The sequence below is a fragment of the Galleria mellonella genome, unplaced genomic scaffold, assembly GCF_026898425.1.
Source record: "Galleria mellonella isolate WM207_F2 unplaced genomic scaffold, CSIRO_AGI_GalMel_v1 utg158, whole genome shotgun sequence".
In the NCBI taxonomy this organism is placed as follows: Eukaryota; Metazoa; Arthropoda; class Insecta; order Lepidoptera; family Pyralidae; genus Galleria; species Galleria mellonella.
In genome coordinates, this window is record NW_026442003.1 from 915,785 (window position 1) to 941,440 (window position 25,656).

The window sequence follows — 25,656 nt, forward strand, 5'->3', positions numbered from 1 at the left end:
ATAGGATAACTGACCAGCTTTCATCCTAACCTATCATCTCTCACTGGTACTCCGCCAGCGTATATCGATATCGATCATTAAAAAAAGAATCATAAAGAAAACATCCTAAATGAATAGATAGATGTTCGTTGCTCTTTCACGTACAAACTGTTAAACGGATTTGGATGAAATTTGGTACAGGGATAAATTATGTTGTGATGTTTAAAAAGGGAAGCTGCTGCTTATCCTTCGAGCAGTAAGTTCCCTTAGTCGCCCACAGGAAAGGAAGGGATTACCTATTCTGTACCAGGACCAGAAGACGACAAAGATTACCGTTTCATAATTTAATCTTCAAAACAATTGTTGCCTATTAAAGAACATTTTCAGACATTTAGTCCGTTCTGTAGTTTGTTAATCCCAAAATATTCAGACGAATCCATATAAGACACACATTTTGGAAGTAGTTCTAGCAAGTATTGTTAACATAACAATAGAGTTATAATAAAAACCAATGCAACTGTTAATACAGAGACAGGTGCATTCAGATGTAAATATATTTTTGGTTATATGACAACAAATATACACATAATATGATTTCATGTCGACTCTGAAAAGGTAAAATACATTATACGCCATTTAAAGATCTCCGCCAACACTCCTTCCCGTATCAATGTCTTTTTTTTACAACACAGGGGGCAAACGAGCATGTGGCTCACCTGGTGGTGACTACCGCCGCCCATGATCACCCACAACATCAACGGCATTGCAGGTGTGCTTAAAAAGGAATATGCTCTTTTCTTGAAGGTTATAATGTCGTATCGGTTCGGAAATACTGCTGCTGGAAGTTAATTCCAAAGAATGGTTGTGCGTAGAAGAAAGTGCCTTGAAAAGCGCACACGAACTATGCGAGCTGCGGCCCGCGGTACGAGGCGTGAGTTTTTGAAAAAAAAATTAATGGAAATTTTGAACTAGGTGTTGTTGTCCAGAAGTCCATATCACTGGTAAGTCGGTTACAATTATTTTGTTTAATTCCGCTACCATTAGTATGTGTGCAACTGCCAACACTCGAAGTTTGACCACTATTACTACCAGAAGTACCACAATCTTCCATATTAGCTATCAGTCTCCGACAGCCACTCTGTCCACGTATGTTTTGTGACACGTGTTGCACCTCTAAACGAGGTATCTTCAGGCAAATTAATATGGCGAGAGGTACGATGGTAAAAAGGTAACGATGGGATCAAGTCATGTCATCGTCATTAACATATCAGCCTTTAACTGTCCACCGCTGATAATTTGTTTGTTACCGCGGTGTTTGTTACCAAACTCCTCCGAAACGGCTTTACCGATTTTTATGAAATTTTGCGTGCATATCGGGTAGGTCTGAGAATCGGCCAACATCTATTTTACATACCCCCCAATGATAAGGGTGACCCACGCCTAAATATTTTTAATTTTTTGATAAAATTACTTGTTTTAATTTTTTTATGCTTTAGCATTGAAAAATATATACAACTTCAAATTTTCACCCTTTTACAATCAATCCCTGTTTTTTAATCGCGATTTTTGTATTACGCAATAGGATTGCAAGATGGCAAGCGGGTTGGCAACCGCTTGCCATCTTGTCATCAAACCATCTGCAAACCGCAGTTGGGCTTTTACAGATGTTTTAATAGAAAAAAGAAGGGGTGGCACATTCTATGTCGGAAAGTTTATACGTCAAATTTTTTTTTAATTCATTATCTGGCCAGGTACTCGTTTATGATTCGGTATCCGGCCGGATTTTAATTTTTGAAGCCGTATAAGCCGAATACCGAATAACTATTCGATATCCGGGTTAAATTAATCGATATTCAATAGCTATCGAATATCCGTTTCATCTCTACTAATTACCAGTCAGATTTAATCAATTCGACATTTTTATAAATATATCGATGTATCGAATAAAAAAACTATTTGTCAAACGATCGAATTAGTCCGATATATCGTATGGCGAAATTCGATATGTCCATATTAAGTAAATATCCCCCTACTGTTGGTTTTGTTTTTTTTTAAGCTACTTAATAAGTAAATATTATGTCCCACAAACCTTAGTTGTGCAAAACCAGTTATTTTGATCTAAAAACTAAACTACTAAATTGAATTTGATAATAGCTCTATGGGACTAATCTGTAAGTTTCAGTACTTTCATATGCAGTATTAACTATGCACTGCGTGTTCTACCGCTTATACAACGGATTGTGCTCAGAGGAATTATTCAATATGATGCCTACGGCCACTCTCTATCATCGTACGGCTCGCCATTGACAGGGAGTTCACCCTCATACCTTACAGCCTAAATGGTCGCGTACAACGCGGTTTCAGAGATGCTTTCTCCCACGAACACTCAGGTTATGGAATGAGCTCCCTGCCGAGGTTTTCCCGAGAGACTACAGCATGGGGTTCTTCAAAAGGGGGTAAAGAGGTTTCTTCAGGGTCGGCAACGCGCGCGTAATACCTCTGGTATTGCAGGCGTTCATAGGCTACGGTAACCGCTTACCATCAGGTGGGCCGTATGCTTGTTTGCCACCTCAGTGGTATAAAAAAAAATATATAAAAAAAATATTTTTCAAATCGGTTCACAACTGACGGAGTTATGGGGTGACAAACATACATAAACTAGAATTGAAAACCTCTTTCTTTCTGAAGTCGGTTATTTTTTTTTATACAACTTAGAATGGCAAGCAAGCTGACGGGCCACCTGATGGAAAGTGGTTACCGTCACCTATAGACCTATAGACATGAGCAGTACCGTGGACATAACAGAGTATACTGTTTCGCCCATGATACCCCCCATGCGTTGCCATTCCTGAGGACTCAGGTGTTATTCCTCTGTACCCTGTAAATTCACTGCCATATCCCACCCTTCAAACCGAAACACAGCCATGCAAACACAACTGCTTCACGGTAGAAACACGAATGGGACAGAGGTACCTAAGAAAACGACTTTTGTACAAAGTCTCCCTCTGGTATATATATATATGGCATATGGCTGTATTATAATTTATAATATCCGTAATATTATATTAAAAAAACACAAGCGACCCGCCCCAGCTTCACACTGGTGCAATACTATATGATGGGAAAGTCCTTGTCACCCCATTGTAATACCATCGATGATATGCATCATATTCTATTAGAGTGTCGTATTAACACGAAGGAAAGAGAAGAACTCACGCGCCACTTTTAATTAAATAAATTTAATGTTGGTCTTATTCAATCCATGTTAGCTGAACTTAAACCAGAAGTTTTTGAACATCTCTGTAAATTATTGATGCCCATTAATTCTTCTCTTTCCGCGTCTAGGGAAATAGATAAAGTTTTGTTTGAGAAATCAGTTCAGGGTACGATAGGGCTGATATACCTGAAGAAGGTAAAAGCCCTTTAAATAATAATAAAACAAAATATACCATACAATTTCGAATATATGTCTTTTTAATTTATCGTAACGTACTTATAAGTACGATAAATTTGTCAGTGTTTCTCTACAATATTATGCATGTATTATACTTATAAACAATCCTCTAGAATCACTCTATCTATTAAAAAAACTGCATCGAAATCCGTTGCGTAGTTTTAAAGATTTAAGCGTACAAAGGGACAGACAGACGGGAAGCGACTATGTTTTATACTATGTAGTGATGATAAAAAAAAACCGATTATGTAAATATTTTAATCTATGTTCAAATGTATGTCTGTAACTGTTTAGTTTTTTTTTTTTTGTGTACACAGCCAACCTGTTTTTATTTAATACGAGATATTTTTATAAAAATGTTATTTTAAGAAAAAAAAACGCAATGACGTCGTTCTTATTTTAAATAATTCAAAATCATGTTTGTACAAGTTGTAGCTAATGGCATGTTACATTACACGCGTAATAACACCTGAGTCCTCAGGAATGGCAACGCATGGGCGGTATCATGGGCGAAACTGTATACTCTGTTATGTCTACGGTACTGCTCATGTCTATAGGCGACGGTTACCAGTTTCCATCAGGTGGGCCGTCAGCTTGTTTGCCATTCTAACTTGCATAAAAAAAATATTTATTTATTTATTCATTTTTTTATCATTGAAAGGGTGACACGTTTGACCAGAATCTTACCTGATGGTAAGCGATAATGTGGTCAAAGATGAAGCTAGCGAGTCCAAGAATAGTCCATTCACATTTGCATTAAATTGGTACAGCAGTATTTGCGTGATGTCGGAACAAACATACAAACAAACAGACAGACAGACAAAATTTCTAAATATTTATTTTTTAACATCTTTTGATCTTCCCTATTTGATAAGACTTCCCCTATCAATTTTTATTAAATGTCCCATTTAAACAGTGTGGTCCCGGCGTAGAATAGGCCACCCCTTCCTTTCCTGTAGGTGTCGGAAGAGGCGACTAAGGGAGCTTAATTGTCGAGGGACAGACAGTAGCATCTCTCTGGGGGGAAACGGACAGGTAGCAATAGAGTTTGACAGCCCCATTGCTAGCAATATGTCCTATTAGGTCGAGCTTCGCCCTGGAAACCATCGTGAATAATTCTCGTTGAATTCGTCACGATGGGCTAACTGACCTGCTTCATCCTTACCTATTATCCTTCACTGGTGCCCCGCCGGTGTATACCGATAGTGCTATACTATTTCATTATCACCTATAAAAAAAAGTAGCATCTTTCTTAAGATATTACTAAGAGTCTAGCTGCGGTTGCCAATCCGCCTGCCAAGCGTGACAACTACTAGTAAAATTGCTTAATGGAGGCTGTATTCAACAGTGGACGGTTAACGGCTCATATTGGAGGGAAAGGAATTGTTAGTAATGGAGACTAAGAATCCCATTGCTAGCAATATACCCAACCAGGTCGACCTCGCGGTTCCCCCTGGAAACTATCATGATGAATTCATTCTTGATGAATTCATTATGATGGGCTAACTGTCCTGTTTTCATCCTCATCGATCACCATTCACTGGTGCTCCGCCAGCGTATCCCGTTAGCGCAGGCGGGGTTACCATTCCATTGTCATCCAATAAAAAAAAGGCTGATATTTTTTTTAACAACACAAGGGGCAAACGAGCATGCGGCTCACCTGATGGTAAGCGACTACCGCCTCCCATGATCACCCGCAACACTAACGGCATTGCAGGTGTGCCGCCGGCCTTTTAAAAAGGAATATGCTCTTTTTTCGAAAGTTATGTTGATATGGTGATGATGATGATGATCTCGCATGTACAGACACCGACCAGTTAAAAAATTTTATTATATTAATAAAATAAAATAATGTATAGCTTTATTATATACACAAGTACATATGTTTGAATATGATGTACAATTTAAAAACACTTGTTTAAATGTTCACAAATTTACAATAGACACCTACTGTTAACAGAACTCAAGTGGCCATACATTTTGTTTATTTTTTCATACATACATTGATGTTAACAATGTTCAAAATTGTTAATTTACTGACGTATAACATGAAAGATTGCGTGTAGGTACGATTTTTAGATTCCGTACTTAAAAGGTGCAAAGGAACCCTTTGTCCGGAGGGGGGGGTGTTAGTAATGGGGCTTAATAGATCCATTGCTAGCAATACACCCTATCAGGTCGACCTCCACGTGGCTCCTCCTGGAAACCACCGTGATTGAATAAATAATAATTTTGTAATATATGTAAATATTTATTGTACTTTCCGTTTAGCACTACTACTGCCCACTCACTGCTTCCTATGCCACTGCGTTAGGTTGACTGGAAGAGATCTCTTTTAGAGATAAGTTCGCCTTTGCTAACATTGTTATTAACTTATTGTTGTTACTGTATGTTTTAATGCAATAAAGAATACATATATAAATAAATAAATATATATATATATATATATATATATAAATGTACGGAACTGTGTGCGTTTTTCTCCCACCTCACCGGTTTTACGTATATACATATTTTTACATATTACGCGTTAATTTTCTGTCTTTCAAAACGATTTTGACCACTCTTTATTCGGCGATGACGCTTTCAAATGAAGAAGATTCACAACTAGAGGGAGACTTTGTACAAAAGTCGATTGCTTGGGTACCTCTATCCCACACGTGTTTTATCCGTGAAGCAGTTGTGTTTGCATGGCTGTGTTTCGGTTTGAAACGTGGGATATGGCGTGAATTTACAGGGTACAGAGGAATAACACCTGAGTCCTCAGGAATGGCAACGCATGGGGGGTATCATGGGCGAAACAGTACTCAATAGTTTTTTTTTTTTTTATGATGACGTAATCTAAATAAACTGGCAAATAAATAGATACTGGGGGGAAAGGGATTGTTAGCGATGGAGTTTGACAGCCCCATTGCTAGCAATATGCTTTACTAGGTCGACCTCCACGTAGTTCCCCCTGGAAACTATCGTGAACAATTCTCGTTGAATTCATCACGATGAGCTAACTGACCTACTTCATCCTCACCTATCATCCTTCACTGGTGCCCCGTCGGTGTATACCGATAGCGCGGGTGGGGTTACCATTCCATTATCATCCATTAAACAAAAAAAATACATAGATACTCTTTATTGTTTCCTCCATGAGATTACAATAGTAAACTTATTATAGATACAAACAATTACAAGAAAACAATTACACTGAGAGAACAATGGGCGGCCTTATCGGTAAGAGCGATCTCATGCCTTATAGGATAGGCCTATGTTCAGCAGTGGACAGTTAAAGGCAAAAAAAATAAGATTTTTAATTAAACCATTAAACCGTTACCAATCTGTAAGTATATCCTTGCAGATAAAAAAAAATTCTTAGTCAGTTTATAACTGACGGAGTTATGAGTTAACAAACATAAAAAAAAAATTAAAGAATAAATGAATGAATGGTTTATTTTCTCTTCACAAAAGGTAAAATAAAGTGACAACTTGAGGTACAATTTGATATGAAGACCAATTTTGTGAGAGACTGGTGCTTGCGGTAGGTTTAGAAGAACCTGTACTACAAGTCACTAGTGCCCCATGTCCATGGACTACACAAATACAAGGCAACCAATTAGTGTTATAATACACAGATAACAATAATGAGATATCAAGTGCAAGAATATACTTAACATTAAAACTTATTTCTAATATATAACTTAGGCAAAGTTAATTACAAAATACAGACTATGTGTACGTGTGCGTGTGCGTGTACGTGTGCGCGTGTGTGTGTGTGTGTGTGTATGTGTGTGTATGTGAATACACCTAAATTGCGAAACTTCTTTTTAAAATCGGTTGAAAATATTACAAATGTAAAAGAGAGTTTATCTGTCGTATGAAATAAAATATATGTAATCGGTTAATTTTCATAACATTTCTTCAGGACTATTCTGTAAGTATATCCTTTCAGGTAAGAAAACAATTTTCCAGATCGGTACACAACAGACAGAGTTTTGAGGTAATAAATATATAAAAAAAAATATAACCGAATTGACCTTGACCTCCTTCTTTTTAAAATCGATTGGAAATAAAAAAAAAAAAACACAATATTAAAAACATATTTTATTAAAAAATACTGTACAAAATTAATTAACTTAAAATAAACATACTTAGACTTGACCTGAGCATAATCGGAGGAAAATATATCTAATTTTAAACATTCGTATCGTTTACACACATTTAAAATATACAATCGGGACTTAACGTGACGTAAAAATCTTTACAGGTAAATAGTAGCTACATATCTGCTTTTTTATTGCCAACGTTTCAACGTGGTTTGCACCACGTCGTGACCACAACAGGACCTCTAGACAAATGTCAAGCGAATTCGTCGATGGAATCGACATCGCTAGCGAGTCTGTGAGACAGAATGAGATAGCAACGCCGGGTGACTCATTCTAACTCACGTACTTGCTAGCGGAGTCGATTCTATCGACGAATTCGCTTGCCACTTGTCTAGAGGCCCTGAACTATCTGTAAAAGCTTTTACATCGCGTTAAGTCCTAACTGTTAATTTAAAATATATCTTTATTAAAAAGAGTTTAAATCTAATAGGTGTTACCAAATTATCTGCATTCCTTGCTACAGGGCATAGTATTAGATATACACATTACGATAAAAAAGGAATTTCATGTCGAAATAATATGAAATTATTTAAAAAAAATAATAAAATACTTGAATTTCTTCATTGCTTGTAAAACGTCCTCATAACTATACTTGTCTCTATCACATCGTTGGTCGCGCTCACTCCGTCAGTTTTAGCGTAGCGTTTTTTAAAAGGCACTTTTTACACAGGATGAAAATTTTACATATATTAAGGATTTTTTTTTTGTATGAATTAATAAATTGTATGACATTTGCGACACGAAATTCTATCATTATAATAACGTATATGCGTAATACTATATCCCCTTAAAGGGAATGCAGATAATTTGGTAACACCTTATATATCAATACATAGCTGAAATAGCTTACGCTGTATTTAAATAGAACATAACAAAAGATTGTGGAGTACAGATCGTACATAATATTTATAGTTTTTATATTACTAGTGGTCGCCGCGTGGTCGAAATTCGACCATAACATATAAATTAATTTATAATTGTTATGACATTTTATATTCAGTTTGACATTAATTAAGACTATAGACAAATAATATTAAGGATAAACAATATTAATCTATTTTCAATTTGACCACAGACTTTAACAATAAACACAAGAGTATAGTGTGTGTATGTGTATGTGTGTGTAGTGTGTGTATGTGTGTGTAGTGTGTGTATGTAGTGTGTGTAGTGTGTGTATGTGTGTGTAGTGTGTGTATGTAGTGTGTGTAGTGTGTGTATGTGTGTGTAGTGTGTGTATGTGTGTGTAGTGTGTGTATGTGTGTAGTGTTTTTATTGATTTAATGTATTTTCTATGCATAATTTAAAAAAAAATGTTATCATTCTGCACTCCTTCTCTATATAAACTATAAGTGTGCCAAATTTCATACTCCTCCGTTCGCGCAATTTTCGTAAAAATTGGTACAAAGTTTTTTTTTGTTTTATTTACCAAATTTGAAATTGGCACGCATCTCAATTGTTTCCTTTTGGCCACCCTTTACGGCCCTAGACTTCTAAATTCCTTTCGCTAATATACATATATGGGGGGAGGGAAGGAAGGGATTGTTAGTAATTCGAACTACCAGTATTTGTATCCACCCGGCATCCGTGCGAAACCGGGACGGGCCGCTAGTTTGAAATAAAATTTCAAAATGAAGGAGTGGTTTTATTTATTTTTTATTGATACAGCCAAAAGTTGACTGTTATATAGCATTAAATCCATGGCAGAGAATGTTATATCCGCATTAAATCCGCATTTTGTACGAAACACTTTTTGTAATGTGGTAAATAAAAAATAAATAAATCTATGGTTACAGGTTTTGCAGCCTGACGAATTCCAATATTTAGTAATAGTACTATCAGGGTATCTGCTATTGTCAAGTTAGTATGGGAGGCTAGATTTTTTGTTGTTTTTCAACCCGTTTCTCTTTGGGGGGCATTGTTTAGTTTCCCTGGTAGAACATTAATTATAGGATGTTGCTGTATAAGTTTTCATCCTGTAGATTTCAAAGGTACCCGTAATTTTCTGTACAGATATTTATAATATCATTTCGTTATATCAAAAAATCTGATGAAACTTCTCTTGAAGTTCATTTGAAGTTCATCAAAGTGTGTCAACGTCGTAATTGTCTGTTAATTTTCAAATCCAACTGAACTGAACAATTTACAATAAAGTCTCTTATGCTGCGTAAAATTCGTCCCTTTAGAAACACATCAAAGTGCAAAAACTTCGGTATTTTCCGTTAATTTTCAAAAACAACTGAACAATTTTCAATAATGTCTCTTGTGTTTGTAAAGTTCTTTCTTTCAGAAACTCATCAAAGTGTAACCAACTTCAGGTTATTCTGCCAATTTTCAAAAATAACTGAACAATATTCAATAATTCTTGAAACTGTTAGTATCTTTTTATAATAAGATTACTATTGTTATCTTTTAAAGAAAACAATAAAGAGTATCTATCTATCTATTTGATTGATTATTTAAAATGTTCTCTGAAGGTGATATTAAACATTGATCATAGAATTCGTTGCATATAAATTTATTAAACTTTGCACTTGCTTAATTTTTGCGCTTTGGGATTTTTCAAATCCTTTTTTACCGCTCGTATTTCTTTTATCTTTAGAGAAATAAATGTCTTAAACCGTAAACCGTATTCACCTGTGTAAATATGTACATAAAATATTTTATCTTCTAATCCGGGTATCAAATTTCATTAAAATTTATCCAGTGGTTTTTGCTTGAAAAAGTAACAAACATCCATCTATACATACATACATACATACATACATACATACATACATACATACATGCATACATACATATCTGTCACGCCTGTCTCCCATTAGGGTAGGCAAAAACAATTGAACGCCAAATGCTTCGATTCAAACAAACCTCTTTCGCTTCTTCCACATTTATCAATCTTTTCATACACGCTCGCCGGTTATGGGTACCTAACAAATTCACATTTGTTATAAATTGTTTTTATAAATTAACACGCAATTGCAAAGTTACTGTAAGCATCAGTTATAAACTTACACCAGACATTTTCTTCAGACTTATTAGGTTTCTTATACTTCGTATTGTTTGTTTAAATTAATTTATTTTTAAGCATCAGGCCAATAAATGATATCTTCATCAGATGGACTATGACCACTAATTCTATATTTGTCTTTCTGTCTGTTAACATTATAATCTGGTCTATAACTACTACTTCTAGAATTCTCACCCGAATTATCGTTTCTATAATTATCGTATCTATAATTTTTCGTTGTGGGACGACTAAAATCTACGACTCTAAAATTATTATTTTGATTACGTTCACCGCCACTGTTATAATTATTTCCAAAATTTGTATTAGCATTCGAATTATATTCATTATTTCTATCATAATTATTATCCTGTCGTCTCTTATTCGATTGTCCATTGTTGTTGCCATAATTATCATTTCCATTATTTGCATCATAATTGTTTTGTTGCCTATGACCATTGTAATTACTCTGACCACTGTCATAATTATTTTGTCTCTTATTATCATTATTGTTTTGATTATTTCTATCGTAATTATTATTCTCGTTATTTCTGTCATAATTATTATTATTATTATATCGTGTATTATCATTATTTTGTTGATTTCTGTCGTAGTTGTTCTGTCTATCACTGTTATGGGTATTAGCTTGATCACCAAATACGACAGCGGCTATGAATGCTCTATCGACTTTGGCGTACAAGGCTGGTGTGTTTGCAGCACCGCATGATCTTCCAACTGAAGTGACGGCGACCACTCGCCACACGCAGCCATCTCTGAGCTGGGCTGGTCCTCCGGAGTCGCCCTGAAAATTTGTACAGACTAGTTAGGTAGGCTAATCGGCCTATCGCGACGCGCCTTTTCATTCTTACGTATCATCCCTCACTGGTGCCCCGTCAGCGTATACCGTTAGCGCAGGCGGGGTTACCATTCCATTTTCATCCATTAAAAAAAAAAACAAGCATATGGCCCGTATGATGATAAACGTTTATTGAAGTTTATAGCCACCTGCATACTCCAGTAATGTTACATGCACGCTGCCTACCCTGAAGAACCCCTAATACGTCCTTTTGAAGAACCCCATATTGTTATCTGAGAAAACCTCTACATTAAGTACCTGACAAGTATCCTTTCCGCCATTCTTGTCACCAGCACAGACTTGGCTATCTGAAGATGGACCTTCGGGTAGCTTCCTCGTGACGCCCAGTATTCGTCTGCAGTCTGCCATGTCCCATACAGGAATTGATACGCTCCGCAACTCCAAAGATTGATCGCCTCCTGGAAACAAAAGTCTGCATCAGTACTGACCTTAATGAGGAGGTGGCAGTGGTACATTTACTATGGAATAAAATGCATATGTGCTGTTTTTTTAATGGATGAAGATGGAATGTCCTCTTTAGCAGAGGGAGATTTTGTACAAAAGTCGATTGCTTGAGTACCTCTATCCCATTCGTTTCTACCGTGGAGCAGTTGTGTTTGCACGGCTGTGTTTCGGTTTGAAGGATGAGATATGGCGTGAATTTACAGGGTACAGAGGAATAACACCTGAGTCCTCGGGAATGGCAACGCATGAGGGGTATCATGGGCAAAACGGTATACACTGTTATGTTCATGATACTGCTTATGTCTATAGGCGACGGTTTCCACTTTCCATCAGGTGGGCTGTCAGCTTGTTTACCATTCTAAGTTGTATAAAAAAAAAATATAAAAAACATACTCAGAGGCACTTCAATTGTGTGGATGTAATGTTATAATAAATAAATCATCATATCAGCCATTATCTGTCCACTACTGAATATAGTCCTCCCCCCATTGGGGGGTTTTGCCAATAATTACCACACTTATAGGCGAGTAACAACCGCAATTAGGCTTTGTTGATGTTTTAAGACATACTCTGCTGCCCAACCTTCGATCGTTAAGTTCCCTTAGTCACTTCTTAGGATACCCATGGGAAAAGTAGGGGTGGCCTAGTGGCCCATTCTATGTCAGGACCACGCAGCAATATATACACAAACAAAAGACACTCAGGTTGTGGAATGAGCTCCCTGTCGAGGTTTTCCCAAGAGACTACAGCATGGGGTTCTTCAAAAGGGGGGTAAAGAGGTTTCTTCAGGGTCGGCAACGCGCGCGTAATACCTCTGGTATTGCAGGTGTTCATAGGCTACGGTAACCACTTACCATCAGGTGGGCCGTATGCTTGTTTGCCACCTCAGTGGTATAAAAAAAAAGACAATACATACAGGGTGTATTAAATTTAAATCATTTTTATTTCTATAGACCTGTTTACGAGAACTTTTAAATTGTCATTTTTTTATCAATGCAAGGTTCGGAAGGTCTTATCTGTTGAGAAGAGTACGCAAGAAACTCAACAGTTACTCTTTTCAATCTCTGTTAACATTATGAGTATTTATTTAAACGTACTATGTCTAAAATTATATGGTCGTTAAAAGCCCGTGCATGATCGACTAACACCATGCACGTTTGTTATTCAAGTAATCGTTTAGTGTGTAATAGGCTTTGTTCAATAAGTGATTTTTAAGTAATAAATTAAAGGATTCAGGTTAACTTTACCATATTCGGTGCGCCCCCATCCTGTGGCCACTACGTGTTCTCCAACCGAGGGCGGTACTCCCAGGCAGGCTGGTTGGATGACTTCGGAGAACCTATAGAAGATTTATTCATTTACTCTTTAATGCACCGCTTAAAGAATAATACTAAGATAAACATACATTACACGTATGAGGTGAATTTACAGGGTACAGAGGCATAATACCTTAGTCCTAGAAGAAATGCATGGAAGGTATCATGGGCGAAACAGTATACTCTGTTATGTCCACGGTACTGCTCATGTTTTTTCCGGGCAAACTTTGGATTGAGGAAGAAAATGGCGTTATCTATTTAGCGCCAGAATTGTAACTAATATATATATATATATATATAACATTACGAATTTTAAGTTTTTAAGTTTTAAATTTTGCATGCCTAATTATGCATTCTTTATTGCACAATAAAACTTTGTACAAGTAGCGAGCTTAATGCCATATCGCAATATTGTTGACTTACATGGTAAGAAAACATGCAAATTAATAAAGAATTTGACAAGAAATAACCACAATGATTTTCAAATAGACCGCGTGGAGGTCACCCTGATGTATCTAGTAATAAGGCAGTCTCCAAGACTAACATTCTCTCCCCACCTGCCGCGCAAAGGATTTGACTTGAAGTTTAATATTACAATAACACTTACGTTACAGTTTTAGCCAACTTCGCCAATGCAGTATCGAAGTACGATCTGGTCTGAGTATACTTCGAGTGGCGGTACACGGCTGCCACCTTCACAACCAAAGCACCGGTGTCGTCCAAATACGAGGACCCCAGCTGGACTACTCTTGGAGCACCCCTGGCAGAAGATTAAGACATGTTTTTAATTCAAAATATTATCAATTATCAAATAACAAAATCCATTTTGTTAGTCTTCTGTTCATTTAAGAGTTTCCTCTTGTCGGTGCAACTAATTCATGCATTCTCTTCCAGCCAGCTCTATCCCAGGCCATATCTTTGATGTCTTTAGGGAGATCAAGGATATGGCCTGGGATAGAGCTGGCTGGAAGAAGATGCATGAATTAGTTGCACCGACAAGAGGGAACTCTTCAATAAAAAAATGCTTGTTTACCACCTCAGTGATATAAAAAAAAGAAGACGACATGTTAGTGTTACAGTTCCAGACGACCATTCGGTAATGTTACAGTGTTGCCAATATATAGAACAATAAATAATAACCGTTTGGTCTCGGCATAGAATAGGCCACCCCTTCTTTTCCCGTGGGTGTCGTAAGAATTAACTAAGGGAGGGCGAGGGTTGGGCAGCAGCGTCCCTCTTAAAACATCTCTAAAGTCTAACTGCGGTTGCCAACCCATCTGCAAAGCATAATAACTACTGACAAACCCCCCAAAGGTGAAGCTTATGTTCAGCACTGGACAGTTAAAGGCTGATATGATGATGATGACATAATAAATGACATATGAAACAGAACACTTACGGGACAACAGTATTGTCTTTTTCTTGGTAGGCGCAGTGGGCTGCTGTGAGTACAAATTTGTCACTGAGCAAAGAGCCCCCACACTTCCAAGCGTAGCCACCATTCTGAAAACGCAAATATATTTTAATCCAGCATAGAATAACAAACAAGGGAGTAAACAAAGGGAGCTTATGGTGGAGGGATGAGCAGTAGCGTCCCTCTTAAAACATCTCTAAAGCCTAATTGTGGTCGCTAAGCCTATATAGGGAAAACTTCTGTTCTGCAGTAGATATTTAAAGGCTCATATGATGATGGAATAGTAAAAACCTATATTCAACAGTGGACAGAAAATAACTGATATGATTGATGATGATGATGATGATGGAATGGTAAACACTGACAATCTACCTGGTGTGAAATGATAACCATCTCCTATAGACATGAACAGCATTGTCGACATTAAAATGCACTAGTTGCCTGATACCTTGCAATTCCTGAGGACTAAGGTGTTATCCTGCTAAACGTGTCAACTATTGACAAAACCTTTATGGGGGAGGCCTATGTACAGCACAAGACCGTTAACGGCTGATGTTGTGGTATTATGCCTCCGTACTCTGTAAATTTACTGCCATATGCCACCCTTCAAACCGAAACACAGCCATGCGAGTACAACTGCTTCTCGGGAGAAATACGGTTGGGACAAAGGTACCTAAGCAGATGACAGAGGGATTGTTAGTAATGGGTTCTAATAGCTCCATTGCTAACAATACACCCTATCAAGTCGACCTCCACGCGGTTCCTCCTGGAAACCATCGTTTATCATCAGAATTAACCAATTCTTGTTAAATTCTTCACAATGGGCCAACTGGTCTGCCTTTATCCCCACCAATCATTTATCACTGGTGCCCTGCAAGCGTATACCGAAAGCGCAGACAGGGTTACCATTCTGGTAACATACTGAAACACTTTCTGAAACACTTTCGAAACAAGAGTCGTGACTGCTCAGTGGGACAACGCTTGACTGCGGCTTTAGGATCCCAAGATCGACTTCCAATCTAAGAAATTTAAAAATATGTATTTTTTACTTATCCGTTGAAAACAAGAAAAATCTTACCTTTTAAAAATATTAGTTTAAACATACCTCCAATTTCGTCCAGCCCAGCAGAGCCATGTGGGGGAACTCTCGTATACTGACCACTTTTCCCCCAACTACTAGTGGGACTGGGGGGGCACATTGAGTCACATTAAATTGTACAGGATCTGGCGACGGTAATAGTGGAATCGCTTGCAGCTTCGTTACACTTCTCGATTTATATTTGTCACACACTGAAACGGTTTAAAAATCTTTTAAGTTTTCTTACAGAATATGAAATCTTTAACAAGATGATAACCCAAACTAGATGAAGTTTGGTAACCATCATCCATAGACACGAACAGCACCATAAACATTACGTGCATTGTGACTACCACGATACCCTTCACATTTGGGAGAAGGGATTTTCCCCTTGAATACGGTTTCCCCTTGAAATTATCGTGATTAATTAACATTGAATTTGCCATGAGAGGCCAACTAACATGTTACATCCTCATCTATGATCCATCACTGGTGCCCCGCTAATGTATATCGATAGCGCAGACGGGGTTACCATGTCATATTCACTCTTTGAAAAAATCTTAAAGTTGTTAAAGTTCCTGGGAATTCAGGTGTTTTGTTTTTTTTTTTTTAAAGTTAATATAAAATTCCTTAAATACTAATACTAATTATAAGTAATCCCCCATCGCACCACACCGAGGCAGCATACCCAAGATACTGGCAGCATTACCTCATTGGATTGCCAAACTTATCTTTTGGGCAAAGCAGCTACCAGCTCTTGGGTCACCAGTAACCTCGATAAGGCGCGCTGCGATCGACGTGTTTTGTGCCAAAAATGCAGAGAATAACGCTTTAAAATGCGACATTAATACTTTGATTCGACTTGATACTGACTGAACAAGGAGACTATATCCAGAAAAAACTATCCAATACTTTATCATTAGTACCCAAACTTATATTTTTTTGAATGCCTAAATTTTATTTACACTAATGATCTTTCGAACCAAATACAAACGAAGAAAATAATTTGAATATAATAAATTACTAACTTCTTTCAGAGATTTCGATGTATCTCCTTTTCTCTACACTGCTCATAGAATCTTCATCGGGGCCAGTCAACAACGGAGGACTCGTATCTGGTCCCTGGGGGAACCTTATCACGCTACTGTCCGTAGGTCTCGGGAACACCGCTAGGGGTCTCTGTGTAGCTGGTTTATTAGTTATTGGTGGTCTATTCGAGTCAACCACGGCTGGTCTGACTCCTGGAACGTTGTACAGCGGATTGTATGTTGTATACTGGTTTTGAGTATAATAATTTTTGGTGGTACCAAAATTAGGACTGGCAGTATCATCGACAACGAAATTGGCGTCGTTCTCTCGCCACGCTGTTCTTCTACCGCCTTCACCGTTGGAAACACCCGATTCCCTATTTCTGTTGCCTTCTCTTGCGTTTGTACTGTGACTGTTTCTGGTAGTCGCTTTTGTAGTTCGCCTTGTAGGCTTAGGTGTTGTTAGGAAATTGAAATTAAACACTGGAGCTGATGTTATAATTCTCCTCTTAGCTTTGTCTTTAGCTGATTGTCTATTCCTTTCACTGTTACCTTCACTGTCGGTTGAGACAGATGGTTTTGCATTCTGTCTCCTTTTCTCTTGTGTGTTTGTACCGCTATCGTCATTTCTATGATTGTATGTGGGCTTAGGTCGTTTCGTTGTGCGTTCTTCTTGGAACGGGTTAATTGTTGTTCTGCTGTTTTGATAATAGTATTGCGGTCGAAATTCGGCGAATAGATCTGGAAAATTTATAATTTTTACATCAATAACGTTCCATTGAGATGGTCGTGGCTCATAATATAGTGGTGTGCCATACCATAGTGATATAATTATTAATATAAATTAGTCCTTAGCTGTCCACTGCTGAACATAGGTCTTCCCCATATGGGGGATTTTGCTAGTTGCCACGCTTGGCAGGCGGGTTGTAAAACCGCAGTTAGGCTTTTGGTGATAAGACGCTGCTGCCCATCCATCGATTATTGAGTACCCTAAGTCGCCTCTTACGACATCCATGAGAAAGGAAGGCGGTGGCCTATTCTACGCCGGGACCACACAGCATAAATACGTAATTACTACGCTTGGCAAGCGGGTTGGCAACCGCAGTTAGGCTTTGATGTTTTAAGAGGGACGCTGCTGGCCATCCTTCTACATGGCAACTATATTGCATATAGCAACTATTTTGTTCCTAAAGGAAAAAAATATCAAATTCAATCGTAGTAAAACCACTTAAGTTTAAAAGCAAACTACGGGAACGATTTTGTGTATTTAAATTGGTTTATAAAATTATGCAGTTCTGTAATAACAGGCGTTATAAAAATACAACTAAATTGAAAACCTTTTTTTTTTAAAATCGCTTGATATACATATATTTAAAACCAAGGAATCTATATAAAAGAAACCTAATAGTAAACCTGTATAGGAATCTTTGATCAGCTGGAAAGATTTGTCAAGAGCGACCTATATTTATTTATTTAGATCTTTATATGCACCAAAAACATAAAAATTTACAATGACAATTAAAAAAAAATCAAGTGAAATACAGTAGCGTAAAGTACACATATGTCAAGAGAGAGATAAGTCTGTCCACCCCTAAAATGGTAAGGCGTAAACTTATAATAACAAAGCATTTAATAAACAGATGTGTATGTGTAGAAAAATCATCGACCGAATCGTGTAAACAATTTTATTTATAATAATAAAAAAACAATTAATTATAATAATACTTAATTCCTTTTTACAATACGGAATTTGCCGGCCATTTGTGGTTTTTTGTTTGTGTCCATCTCGAGAGATGTCTTTATATCAATAACTTTATACGTTTCAACTATTTTTGTTTTTTAGAAAGAAAGAAAGAAATCATTTATTGCCAACAACAATATCATGTAGCACAAGTGAAGCAAAAAATCGAAAATTGTAAATTTGTAGTTATTTCACGATTTTAGCTTACTGTACTTTTGCCTTCTAATGGTGAAAGAATTTTTGAAATCGGCAAAGTAGTTTTTGAGTTTATTCATTACAAACACATACACACAAAAATACAAATCTTTCCTCTTAATAGTATTAGTGCAGTAGTGTTATTCCGTAAGCATCACTTCGAAACTCGATAGCTGAATCCGGAGTGAAATTATATCATGGCATTCTGTAAAACTCGATTGCGACTGCAGCGCCACAACGATGAGTACGGTGGCGGGATTAAACATTCAAAAGTGATATTTTGACGTTTGGTGCAGTGTATTGACATTCTGTAAGGGAATCTCCCACTCACTTCGATACTCACTTCACCCAAGACACACGATTCCATTTGTCAAATATAAAGTTCCTACGGAGTGATCGAGATTTTATAAAAATATTATAAATTGTATTTAAACATGAGTTTTTTGGTTGCCTAATACATTAAAATGGCTAGATTATTTGTGTTATTGAGTTTATTAGAAGAAGCGAACTCTTTAGATTTATATAACAGCCGACGTCAAGCTCAACAAATTCGTGCAATGCGATTGTTTAATAGAAATAAGGATTATGTGAATGTGTACAGACTTTCAGAGGAATTAATAAATAAATTAGAAGAAGATATTAAGTTTTTCATTAGGAAACCACAACGTCGCCACCGAGGGTTATCCGTTAGAATCAAGGTAAGATCCAGCTATCTATCTATTCGGTACCTAATTTAAATAACTTGAATAGTCATTTAATTAGGTACTATGTTATGCTACCACTTATTTTCCGTACAATCAAGTAATAATAAATAGTATAGTAGATAAGCACATAATATGACTTGTTTACTTATCTCTTTTCAGTTATTGTGCACATTGTCGTTCTTGGCGAGTGGCAGTTATCAAAGGATAATAGGGCAAAATATAAATACTTTTTTGTCCCAACCGTCTGCATCTCGCTGCATTTGCGAGATAGTGGAGACATTAAATCATCCAAATATTATAAGCAAATATATAAAATTCCCACAGAATGCAGAGGAGAGGCTGGCATTAAAAGAACGGTTTGTAATATACAAATACTTTTGATAAAATAATATTTAATTCATAATCTATAACTATAAATAATATTGACTGTCTTTTATAATATCGAAATTTATAATATATGTTACTGTAAAAATTTGACAAATTTTTGTAATTTTATTTCTTTGTCTGTTTTGTTAGGTAGGTAATATTTTTTTTTATTACATAGAAAAAATATTTTGTATTATTTCAGATTTTATGAAAAATTCAAAATTCCTGGAGTAATCGGGTGTGTGGATGGGACTTTTGTGACAATAGTTAGACCCACAGAAAATGAAGAGCGCTATTATTGTCGTAAAGGCAATCATGCTAGGAATGTTCAATTGGTATGAAAAATATTAAGTTATTCCTAAGTTAAACTAATTTAGAAACATAGTAACATTTGTTCTAAATTAAGTGAATTTATATAAGTCTGGGAAACATGGGAAATAATAAGAGACTTAAAAACAGATATTAATTATATACTATTATTGATAGCTTAGATATCAGAATGTCATTTATAATGATATATACGCCAACGAAGTCGTCGGTAGTCGCTAGTAAGTATAATAATTATATCTAGATTTTTATCTTTCAGTACACAGATGCGGATCTCAATATAATACATGTAGACGCTACTTATGGTGGCGCCACACACGACAGTTTTATCTTTAATAATAGTGATATAAAAAACCATTTAGAAGAATTGGTAGGTGCTGGTGAAACTGTATATTTACTTGGTGAGATCAATTAATTAAAGTTGATTCTAACTTCCGCCTATATGATAAAGATTTGACCTAACCGGTTTTAATGTTTGTTGTAGGAGATTCAGGATATGCTCAGCGGTCTTATTTGATGACTCCTATTCCTAACGCTGTTGAGGGTACACCTGAAGAATATTACAATAAACTACACGCAACAGCACGTAACACAGTCGAACGAACTATTGGTAGACTTAAGGGACGTTTTAGATGTTTACTTGTGCACCGCATTCTACATTACCATCCTGATACAGCCGGAAAAATAGTGATAGCATGTTGTGTCCTGCACAACATTTGCAATAGAGCTGGTTTACCTGCACCGACTCTAGATAGTCATGATGAGGAGGAAGAAGCAAATTTTCGTGCAACTGCACGCGTCTCAGCGGGTCGTCAGTTGCCATTGACACACTCTCAGAGCGAGTTGGCAATGGGTCAATCAAGCAGAGATATGCTAGTTAATCAGTTATGGCGTTCTCGTAGGGAGTAAATACATATATTTACTATAACAAACATTTTGTCACAAAACAATAAAAATAAAAGACCTTGTTTTTCTCAACATTTTATTTTTTTAATGCTTCGGCTAACAATTTTAATCCCTCCCCTACAGCCAGCAATCCCTGGCTAACCTCATGACTTCTATCTTGGTCTCGCTGCAAGAGTTCCCTCATTAGTTTAGCCATATTTTCTAATACAGCTACACTTCTGCTATCTATTTCTAACCGCTGCTCCTCCACTCTCAGGAAGCGATCAGTGAGGCTGGTAAGCTGTGACCGCCTCTGAGAAGGTGGAGACGCAGGTATCAATCGCCGCCTACGGCGTGGAGCTGTAAAAGAATAGTAATTATGAAATTCTTACTGCCGAACTTACAACATACGGAATTTTTATGCTACAATATATAAATTATCATATATGCACATTTCATTTAATATAAATATAGAACAAAAATATAAGAATGATTTCACAAGACTATTTGTAATCTATATAAGATATTTTTTAGCATTATAGACTAGTTTCAAAAATTTAAATAATAGTCTCGCAATGATTCTGTAATGACTTTGATAGTCCAACAGTCGGGTTAGTTATACGGTCCATTATAAAAAAATATTACATAATTACCAGAAAATTTAAAAATTAACAATTAGTATTGACAACAAAGTAAATAATTACTTTACTACAGGGAGACATCGTCTAAGTCATTTGCATGGACACCTATCTATGTTTTACAAGTCTTCCTACCGCCAAAATAACTGTGATTGCAGTGTAATTAAAGGTATAGGGTAAAACAAAGCATAACAATTATGGCCTTAGATATAACAATGTAAGAGGAGTAACATGGACATCACAGTACATTGTGTGATGGTTGCTACTCACATCAATAAGATAGATCATCGGCTCATTCACTTAGATATACAACATTTTCTGTAAATATAAAAATACATTAAATTGTGTGTATACTCACTTCATTTTTGCTTCCACTTCTTTCGAAACACAAATGTTGAATGCACTAAACTTACTGATACTCAACATGTTAATTTTTTGTGTTCAATAGGTACCCATGTGTATCGCAAGAACGTAAAACCACTTAGTCCTCTCCACTTAAAGTTCTTGTTCTTGGAATCACAACACAAACTTTACCAAACAAAATAAATTTTTTACATGGACGCAAAGGAATGTTGGCTATACTGACAAGAAATTATAATTTTTTTAAATTGGTTTAGCTATCGCTTAATTTGTATAATTAAATAGACTAAATAATCTCAAACATAAGTAAAGCCAATAATACACTCATTAGTATATAATTTCTAAAAAAACAAAGGAAATACTTTAAATCGATTATATAGATTAAACATGGCGCACCGAGCACGTCTCTAGTTCTCGATAATTCATTTCGAAACTCACTTCACATCGCCTCTGCACTTCAAGTGTAAACAGAATGCCAATCCAAGGTCAAGTGATTTCGCTATCGAAGTGAGAACGGTCACCTGAGTGATATTCGATATCGAGTTTGCATTTTACAGAATGGCACTGCAGATTGGTGGGAGAAGTGGTGGGAGACGCCCGACGTGACGGTCCAGCGGTGGCATGCGCGTGCTGAACAGTACTTGGACATTACAACATTATTTTTAAACGGTTTTATTTAGCTCGATTTCTAAAATAAAAGATTTTTTCTAAAATAAACGTAGCATAAGTTACTCCTTATTACATCAGCTACGTACCAATAAAAGTCCCGTTAAAATCGTTAAAATCGGTCTAGCAATTTCAGAGAAAGAGACAGGCAGACAAAAATTGCAAAAAATTATATTTTGGTGTAGGTATGTATATATATATATATATATATATATATATATATATATATATATATATATATATATATATATATATATATATATATATATATATATATATATATATATATATATATATATATATATATATATATATATATATATATATATATATATATATATATATATATATATATATATTAAGGGCTTTTACCTTCTTCAGGTATATCAGTCCTATTGTACCCTGAACTGATTTCTCCAACAAAACTTTATCTACCTTCCCTAGACGCGGAAAGAGAAGAATTAATGGGCATCAATAATTTACACAGATGTTCAAAAATTTCTGGTTTAAGTTCAGCTAACATAGTTTGAATAAAACCAACATTCAATTTATTTAAGTTAAAGTGGCGCATGAATTCTTCTCTTTCCTTCGTGTTAATACGAACACTCTAATATTCATATGAATGTAGTAAAAAAAGGTTATTTCAATATTACAAACAGACAATCCAATTTTATGTATATGTATAGATGTAGATAAATGATATCTAACCATAAAACTGTGCGTGTACCGTCGTTGTCACTATAAACGTAAGCAATATATGTATTGTCCTGACCGCCATCTTGATTTCATAATCACCTGATTCCAACCAGCTGAAACAAAAGAAAATACAAAACTATGTTAAACCAACTTATTAACTTTCAATTTATTTATTTATTTACACTTTATTGCACCAAGTAAAAAGAGAAATAACAAATACAGTAAATTTTAATGAGAAGTGATACAAAAGGCGGCCTTATCGCTGAGCAATCTCTTCCAGACAACCTTTGGGTAGAGGACATTGAGAAAAAGACAAAGGGCAGGTGGCGCACTATTATATAGATATTATTAAATATTATTATATACAAACATATATACATACATACATACATATATACACATAAATATATAATATATACACAATTAAATATATACATAACATACTCGTACACATACTTAACAGCACACATACAACAGAAAAAAAAATGATGAAGGAAAACGAAGAGAGAACACAGGAAAATAGTACTAAAGTGAGAGGTAGTAGGATTTATAGGCGGGAAAGGGATTGTTAGGAATGGGGATTAGTAACCTTATTACTAGCAATATCCCCTGTCAGGTCGACCTCCTCGCGGTTCCCACCGTATTTCTTTTTAATAAATTCTTCATGATGAGCCAACTGACCTGTTTTAATCCCCACCTATCATCACACACTGGTGCCCCGTCAGTTCATACTGATAGAGCAGGCATGATCATTCCGTAATCCTCCGTAGATCCATATCTGCGTGAATTTACAGGGTACAGAGGAATAACACCTGAGTCCTCAGGAATGGCAACGCACGGGGGGTATCATGGGCGAAACAGTATACTCTGTTATGTCCACGGTACTGCTCATGTGTATAGGCGACTGTTACCACTTTCCATCAGGTGGGCCGTCAGCTTGTTTGCCATTGTGTGTTGTATAAAATAAAAAAAAATCTAAAACGTTTCATCATACGCACTGCGGAACCCAAAACCAGATAGGAAATAACTCAATCGAGTCGTAATAAAAATGTGCCAATTAATATAATAGTAGTACCGAATCAGCTACGCGAATTCAATTCGGCCATTTTCGGTTATATTTTTTTTTTATACCCACTATTGAGAAAATTACTAATAATTTGATATTAAAAAATAAGGTTATTGTAGAAAAAAAAATTAGTTCATGACGTCTGTGAGATTATAGTCTTGGAGCTAGGGTCCACTTTCAACAGACGATGTTCTCGATACGGTTTTTTTTTTGATAGGTGAAAATGGTATGGTAACCCCGACTGCGCTAACGGGATACGCTGGTGGAGCACCAGTGAAGGGTGATAGATGAGAATGAAAACAGGCCAGTTAGCCCATCACGATGAATTCATCAGGAATTAACCATGATAGTTTCCAGGGGAACCGCGAGGAGGTCGACCTGGTTGGGTATATTGCTAGCAATGGGATTTTTAGTCTCCATTACTAACAATCCCTTTCCCCCCTCTCGATACGATTGTATTTCTTATTACGCTTGTTACCTCATAATTTTGTTAGTTATTATTAAAAAATTTATTGTTTCCTCCATAAGATTAGAATATTCATCGGAAAGCAATACTAGGACTCCTAATCTTTATTGCGAACTCCTATTCATTCTGGTCAAGCGCATTCAGACTCTTTTGTTGTGGCTGCAATTAGACTATGGAACACACTTCCTCACGAAATTAGAAATAGCCCAAGCATTGGGATTTTCAAATCACGTCTGAAGAATTATTACCTCTCACAATGCTGATGTGCGTACTTATTATATTTGTGTATTATATATAATATATATATATATCTATACATTTATATGTATTTACTTACATATATTTTTATTTATTTATTTACCTATCGGTCTTTTCAATTGTAAAGACATTTTATTTATTTATTTTTAACTATAACATTTAAGTCGATCGGTACACATGTACGACTGTAACTACTAATGAACTGTCAGTTTTCTCATATTGGGTTTGCTGGAAGAGATCTCTATTGGAGATAAGCTCGCCTTTGTGCACTATTATGTTTGTTTTTACATTGCAATAACCTTTTGTGTACAATAAAGAATAAAGAAAGAAAGATTACAGTAGTAAACTTATTACAGATATAAACAATAACAAGAAAAATGTAATCTTTCATCGCTAAGATACTATACTTGCAGATTGACCCCATAGAAATTTTATCAAAATTAGTTTAGCAGTTTTGTTTTGGCATCAAAATAACTGGTTTTGCCACAATCAAAGTCGGTTTTTTTGTAGAACACAATTTTAAATTATTCGAATTTACCC

The 25,656-nt window shown here is 36.1% G+C and overlaps 2 protein-coding genes across 5 annotated transcripts in view; one reads left to right on the forward strand and one right to left on the reverse strand.

Annotated features, from left to right (window-relative positions):
• Positions 1–7,510: 7,510 nt before the first annotated feature.
• The window catches only part of LOC113522153 (uncharacterized), a 28,771-nt gene continuing 10,625 nt past the window's right edge, over positions 7,511–25,656 (reverse strand). For all 4 annotated transcript variants that reach the window (XM_052892324.1, XM_052892325.1, XM_052892323.1 and 1 more), the window contains 8 exons: positions 23,339–23,439; positions 16,749–17,489; positions 15,748–15,932; positions 14,628–14,731; positions 13,836–13,988; positions 13,160–13,251; positions 11,706–11,866; positions 7,511–11,393 (listed from right to left, as the gene is read on the reverse strand). In XM_052892324.1, the coding sequence (XP_052748284.1) occupies positions 10,668–11,393; positions 11,706–11,866; positions 13,160–13,251; positions 13,836–13,988; positions 14,628–14,731; positions 15,748–15,932; positions 16,749–17,489; positions 23,339–23,408 (2,232 nt within the window). In that variant the 5' untranslated portion in view covers positions 23,409–23,439 and the 3' untranslated portion in view covers positions 7,511–10,667. The remainder of the gene's footprint in view (positions 11,394–11,705; positions 11,867–13,159; positions 13,252–13,835; positions 13,989–14,627; positions 14,732–15,747; positions 15,933–16,748; positions 17,490–23,338; positions 23,440–25,656) is intronic.
• Positions 18,831–21,061, forward strand: LOC128200105 (putative nuclease HARBI1). Its single transcript, XM_052892326.1, has 5 exons — positions 18,831–19,382; positions 19,548–19,744; positions 19,957–20,089; positions 20,341–20,482; positions 20,566–21,061. The coding sequence occupies exons 1-5, from the start codon at positions 19,149–19,151 to the stop codon at positions 20,988–20,990; spliced, it is 1,131 nt and encodes a 376-aa protein (XP_052748286.1). The 5' UTR covers positions 18,831–19,148; the 3' UTR covers positions 20,991–21,061.

Bases quoted from the DNA above. Each gene is read 5' to 3' on its own strand.
- LOC128200105 (XM_052892326.1), top strand. From the start codon at position 19,149: ATGGCTAGATTATTTGTGTTATTGAGTTTATTAGAAGAAGCGAACTCT. The intron at 19,383-19,547 runs GTAAGATCCAGC...ATCTCTTTTCAG, and splicing joins GGTTATCCGTTAGAATCAAG to TTATTGTGCACATTGTCGTT. The intron at 20,483-20,565 runs GTGAGATCAATT...TGTTTGTTGTAG, and splicing joins TGAAACTGTATATTTACTTG to GAGATTCAGGATATGCTCAG.